At 37.5% G+C, this 6584-nt stretch overlaps 1 protein-coding gene across 1 annotated transcript; it reads right to left on the bottom strand.

The window, feature by feature from the left end:
* Positions 1–940: 940 nt before the first annotated feature.
* Positions 941–5528, bottom strand: LOC144561383 (putative wall-associated receptor kinase-like 16). The gene is made up of 3 exons (XM_078310351.1): positions 4594–5528; positions 2487–2651; positions 941–2360 (listed from the first exon to the last, which is right to left on the bottom strand). Exons 1-3 carry the CDS (start codon positions 5486–5488, stop codon positions 1195–1197), a joined length of 2226 nt encoding a protein of 741 aa, XP_078166477.1. The 5' UTR covers positions 5489–5528; the 3' UTR covers positions 941–1194.
* Between the last annotated feature and the right edge of the window lie 1056 nt (positions 5529–6584).

The raw sequence follows: 6584 nt of genomic DNA on the forward strand, positions 1-6584 counted from the left end.
CTATGGTATTTCGTTTGCATATTTTATACCGTAGTAGGTTTATTTTCAATTGGTTTATTAAATTCGAATTTATTCATGCAATGTGGCTCTTGTCTATGTCATTGGTAATTTATGTATATATTTGATTGTGTAGGATGATTGAATCGCCTTGCGCTGATAGCGCGACGGGTTGTCAGCCCTGTTGTCGGGGTGTGACACTTGCTGTGAGGGTATACAGATAGAATTTTTTTTTCTATTAGCGACAGGAGTATCTGTGAGGGTATACCGACAATAAGGAGACGATAAAATTTGATTGTATTTTCTTGTGTGTCTGGATAGTAGGGCTGGCAAAAAAGCTCGTAGCTCGTGGCTCGATGGTGACTCGCATCGGAGTCGCTCGCTCTTCACTGGACAGAGCCGTTAAGGAGCCAGCTCGCCACTAGCTCAGTCTATAATTAACGAGTTCAAGCTGGAGCCTAACTTATTTGCCAGCTCGTGAGTTATCTCGACTAGGTATCAATTTGTGAATTTGTATGAATGTGTGTGCATTTTATACTGTCTAACTTGGTTCATCTCGGACGTCCAACAAGTTTCTATAATTTATTTTCTTCATACAATAAGATCCAACCAAACCCAATGAACTAGCTCGGTCATGATTTCAAGTTAAGATTTTAGCTCCGACCTCTAAAATCAGCTTGCTCGTGATGAGTTCCAGCTGACCCAGCACGTTGCCACCCCTACTGTACAGTGTGTGTCTTGATATTTATATTATATGACTTAATTTGGACTAGCCACTGTTAATTGGTACCTACTGTAATTATGGTATGTGTAGATACCTATTTACTGTACCGTTGCCTATCTTATTACATTTGATCTAGACCCTTGATCTATGATCAAAATAGAATCTGAGATCTATATTACTTTTTCAACAATATATAATTGTATTACTTTAAGACCAATGTTGTGAAGCTAAATTTTGACATCTAAACAAATTGTTTATAATTAAACAAGAACGGTCAACAAATTATTGTAGTACAAATATAAGATACGATGCTCTCTCTCTTCATCCCACACAAAATACATTAAAAAAGTGAAAAAAAGCAAGTAGAACAATAAATTTAACGCACAAAGTTGCTCTGCCTATCTCCCAATAGAACATAATTGAAAATAAAATAAAATGGTAAAAAAAAAAAAGGCAAAATGATGCATTATATATCATCGTCCAGAATCAATAGGCAGCATTGCCTTTTCTTCCAAACTATGGTATGAAGTCATTTCCAAATGATTGTTAGAGGGTTCACCAAGGAGGTGCTCAATCTCAATATCCCGGTTATCCTGTACCCAAGGATGCTTCATGGTTTTCCTCAACCTATCAAGACCTTCAGCAACTTCTCTCATTTCAGGCCTCTTTTCTCCTTCCATATTTAAGCATTCTCTTGCTAGCTCAGCGACGCCTTTGATCAGATCCATGCTCTCTTCATCCATAATTTGAACATCCAAAATTTCCCTGAGTTTGTTCTCTTTCATAGCGGATAAAAAGGCTGATGAGAGACTTCTCTCTTCGGGTCCATCCATGTAGAATGCCTTTTTACGAGTTAGAAGCTCAAGAAGAATGACACCGAAGCTGTACACATCACTTTTGACCGTCAATTGACCAGTCTGCATGTACTCTGGATCTAGGTAACCACGCGTCCCTTGCACAAGTGTGATGAATTGATCTTCGTCCGTTGGTGCCAAAACGGAAGCTCCAAAATCCGACACCTTGGCCATAAAATTCTCATCCAAAAGTATGTTAGAAGATTTTACATCGCGGTGAAGAATTGGAGGGGACACCCAGGAGTGCAAGTAGGCAAGTGCTTCGGCTGCCTCTTGAGCAACTCTTAGGCGCGTTCTTAAGGGAATGCATATTGCATGCTTAACATGAATATGGTCAAAAAGGGTTCCATTAGGAATAAACTCGTAAACCAAGATAGGTATTTCTACTTCTAGACAGCAACCAATGATTCTAACAATATTTTTGTGGTTGATTTGAGAAAGGATAAGAATCTCTTTGCCAAATTCTTTCTTTTGCCTCTCATCAATTGTTTTGCACCTTTTGATTGCTACAACTTCATTATTAATGAGAGTTCCTTTGTATACTGTACCATTTCCTCCTTGTCCTAGTACATTTTTTTCGTCGAAGTTGTTAGTAACCTCTTTCAATTCGTGTTCCTTGAATATCGTGAAAGCAAACCCCTGCTTCGACTTCATCTCTTGAAACAACAACTGACCTCCGTACTCTTCAAAGTATTTCTCCTTAATTGTAGCAACTTTTCTTCTTTCGTGCACCAAATAAAAAGAGGAGCTCAAAATTACTATAACCATGATGGAGCTGCCAATACCTGTAGAAGTAAACCATGATGGAGCTCAGTTAAAGAGATGAGTTCTACAGAACCAATTACTAAAGTTCTTAATCAATTAAAGATTAAACTCAAGATGACATATATAGTAATATTTGAGAACATTACCTATAACCAACTTGACCCACAGTGGAAGTCTCGTGTCATGGATACAATCTCGACTGCTGTTACTAACCGCATGCATACCTCGAGGACATGAACATATGAATGATCCTTGTGTATTTTCACAAATCCCAGTACATCTTGATTTATTTTGTTGACATTCATCTATATCTGCCAAATGAAAACAAACAGGAATCATTACAAATGGGAAATTAGTCTCCGCATCAGATGAGAGAGAATAAATCTTGGTTGGTCTTAACAATAAACCAGGGTACAATTCGCTGTGCCTGGCGAGTCTGAATTTTGACGTGTACCAGTAATAATCCCACAGATAACAGAATGATAGTAATTTCTATTAAACTTTTTCTCTGAACATATTAATTGCTACGAAAAATGCTCAGTAATTGTGATGTGTACATTGTTTGGGCCAAGGAGACTTATGGGCTTTTCTGACAATCCTGTGATATTTATGATCTGCATTGTGCAGGACCTAGCCATACATCCTGAACTCAAGAAGTACGAAAATCTTTACTGTCTGGCACATTTGATGTAAATCAGTAACAATCATAGTGCAATATGAGAGTTTAAAACTTTAAATTGACTCAATTAAACTGATTCAGAATGCAAAACAATCATCACATAAATTATGAATGAACCTGAAGTTGACAATTTCAACCCCACACACCACAACCTAATTAGACCACCCTGAAAGTTTGTACATTTATAATTATGAATTGTTTACTGTCATATATGGTTGTCACAATTAAAGTGATCTAATATGGATTTAAGATATTAGACAATCAATGTATTCAATAGGGTGTGGTCCATAAATGTGTAGAACAATTTGGGCAAAGATCAAATCATTGATGGACTGATTATAAAATTTGCAATTGAGAAAACTGCATTTTGGGAATCCAGTGCGGGTGGCTCACCCGCACTAGATCTGAGTGCGGACGCACTCAGTACTTAGCCAATTTTTGGGAACTTTAGGACAATGCAGGAAAAAGTCCGAGCGCAGTGCGGGTGAACCACCCGCACTGAGGACTTAGTCAATTTTCTGAAAGTTCTGTTTTAAGTCCAGTACAGGTGGCTCACCCGCACTAGATCTGAGTGTGGACGCACTCAGGATACAAACTATTTTCGGAGCTAATTTTAAGGCGGTTACTTAGATACGTTCTGACCCAGTGCGGGTGGACCACCTACACTCGCGCTGTCAGATGTGTAGAACTATAAATAGATGGGTCCCCAAGGCACAAGATAACCAACTCTTTTCAGAAATTATTTTCTATAGAATTGAGTGTCTTTCTTCCTTCTTCTTCCATCAAAGAATAGAGAGGAGAATTTCATTTAGAATATTGGAGATGAATTCTCAAGAGACGATCTTGTTGCTTTGGAAGACCTAATCTAAGATTCAACCAAAAGGGCGAGAAAGAGCTTGTTAGAGTCTTGTCTCGCGCTCACGGAGACGGTTGCTTCTCCAACTTAGGGTTTTGATATTCCATGGAAAATGACATGGAATCAGGTATTGTATTCCACACTAAAGATTATATTTTGGGTCTCTTTGGCATAGGACGGTCTTAGATTAAGGTGGGGATTATTTCTTCTTTTTCGGGGTGTAAGAGTTTGACCCTTAGATGAGATGTAATTATTTGATCTCTAGATAAGACGTAATTGTTTGACCTTTATGATTTCCAACACTGAAAAGATGCAGATGGCATGGAACACTGAAACAATTTGGACCCTGAATGACCAATAACCTGACGTGAATCTAACATGAAGCTACCAGTTTGACGTTTTCAACTAATTTGGACAGATAAAATGAGATGGATTTGTCAGAACCTACCTGTTAAATCTGTAAATCAGATCTTACTGAATGTTACCGGTGTATTACATGATTCTGGCAATGAATTATGTACTATATATCCTTTGCCTATCATACCAGCTAACCGATATCTTTGACAATCAGAAGATGGGAATTTAGAGGATTCATAAAATCCCAAGATTGCATGGGAAATGATAGTAAACAAGTAAGCATATGTATCAGTATTACTATAGCAACCAATTTTAGTGCCTAATTTTAAAAAATAAAATAAAATAAAACAGATTATAGTACCTGTGCAACCACCATAGAGATAGGGGTTTCCTTCGTACCCCTCCTCACAGTTGCAGAAATAGCCTGGACCATTGGTGGAGTTGAGACATGTGCTATTGCTGCTAACACATGCATAGCTGGTTCTATTACGTTGTGCCACCATGCAGGTCTCATTGCCTATGGCCCAATCCAACACAACAGGAACTGTGCCATTGTTGTCATCAAAGAAGCTACTAGTTGTGATGTATGAAGTGCTAAAATTGAAGCTGTCTGCTTCAATAAGCACTGCATAGCTACAAGGATTGAAGCTTGAGACATCGGAATTGTTGAAGTCAGGATCAAAGTAGACTGAGTAATAATTCATTCCCAGAGGAATAGGAGTCTGACAGCAACCAATTCCTGAGCAAGAAGAACCATTAACAAGGCCCTGCAAACTTGAGCATTCAGAGGCACACCCTGTTACTGTTACATATGAAATGGTATCACTGTTTGCAGGGTAGAAATAACTATAAGCAAGTGTATTGGCACCAATTGCTGTAAACTCATTCTTGGTATTTGAGAACCTAAATGTTGTTGTGGTCAAACCGAGACCCCAATCTTCATAGGAAACAGTATTGTCCTTGCGGTTGTAACACTGCAAAGAAATATTGTGTTTTATCCGAGCTTGGTTCGGAAACAGTGAGATATTAACCACCTCCACGTCTATATAAAATGTATTGTAAATGGCAGTTTGGTTTCTGGTACAACTCAGCTCGAACTCTTTGGATAGCGCACAGCCCTGGCCTATTCCAAATGGATATGGGATATTGAGATCGCCACATGTCTTTTGGCAACCAAGCGGTTGGGGTGCTTGGGCAAGTGAATTGGGAACTAACAGCATTGTTAGAAGAAGGGGGAATAAAAGAAGCCAAGCCATAATTGGTAGTTTTCGCTATTCAGCTAAGTTATATTCTAAGGAGGACTGAAGCTAATTAATTAAGCTCTCATAAATATCAAATAGAAGTGGTACGTCAACGTCAACGTCAATGCAGTTACTTAGTCAACTTTGGCAAGGAACGGCAAAATAAATTGAAAAAATCATTACGGAGGATGATAATGACTTGGGGACCCAGATATATTATTTTGGGAAAATTTCTGATGTACTCATTCAAACTTTCAAAATAGCCAATATCCCCGTAAATACATCATAATATCCAATATACTCATACAAATTTAACTTCCTTTCTTTCATGCCCTTTCATTTATTTTATTTTTTTATTTAATTATTTTGAAAAATTGAATTGACAATTATATTCTTCTATTTCAATCCTCCCCTCTTTCTATTTAGAAGCTGTGCTTTCTTCGTCTAGGATGTCAAGCTTCGTTCAGTATATTAGTTTTCTTAGTTTTATTTTACCTTCCTTCCTGGCCCCTCCTCCATGAACCTATAGCTTCATTTTTCTCTCCTTGAATGGAAGAAAATTAAAATGTGAACTAATAAAGATACACTAAAAAAAAGGACGAGTATATGATTCACCAGTTCATGCTTCTCAGATTTTGTGGAAATCAGCTCATAAATGATGCGCTAGTTCACAACTTCATTCTTCATTTTTTTCTGAAATTCCTTGTCACGAACCCAACGTGAATTGGGCATAATAGATTTTGATTTTGAAAACTCTAACACTCGAATTCCTTGTCACGAACCCAACAGCTCATAATGTGTTAGGTCAATTTTAATGAATTTTGAACCCAATTGTATTTTCTCTCTCAAATTTGGCTTGCCATTTTATAGTATATTTTATCCAGTTTAAAAGAAATTCGTTTGATTTGTGCTTTCAATTTGTGTTTGACTTCTTGATTGATCTAATTGGCTGTAAGAACACGACATTCCTTTTCTTGATTTTTGGTGCTTGGAAATCGATCTTTGAGAAAGCTTAACATCTTGGACGAAGAATGCAAAATAGCTAAATAGAAGAGTGAGGAGGATTGAAATGGAAGGGACATATATAATTGTCAATTCAATTTTTAAAATA

Source organism: Carex rostrata, chromosome 11 (genome assembly GCF_964058835.1).
Source record: "Carex rostrata chromosome 11, lpCarRost1.2, whole genome shotgun sequence".
Classification (NCBI taxonomy): Eukaryota; Viridiplantae; Streptophyta; class Magnoliopsida; order Poales; family Cyperaceae; genus Carex; species Carex rostrata.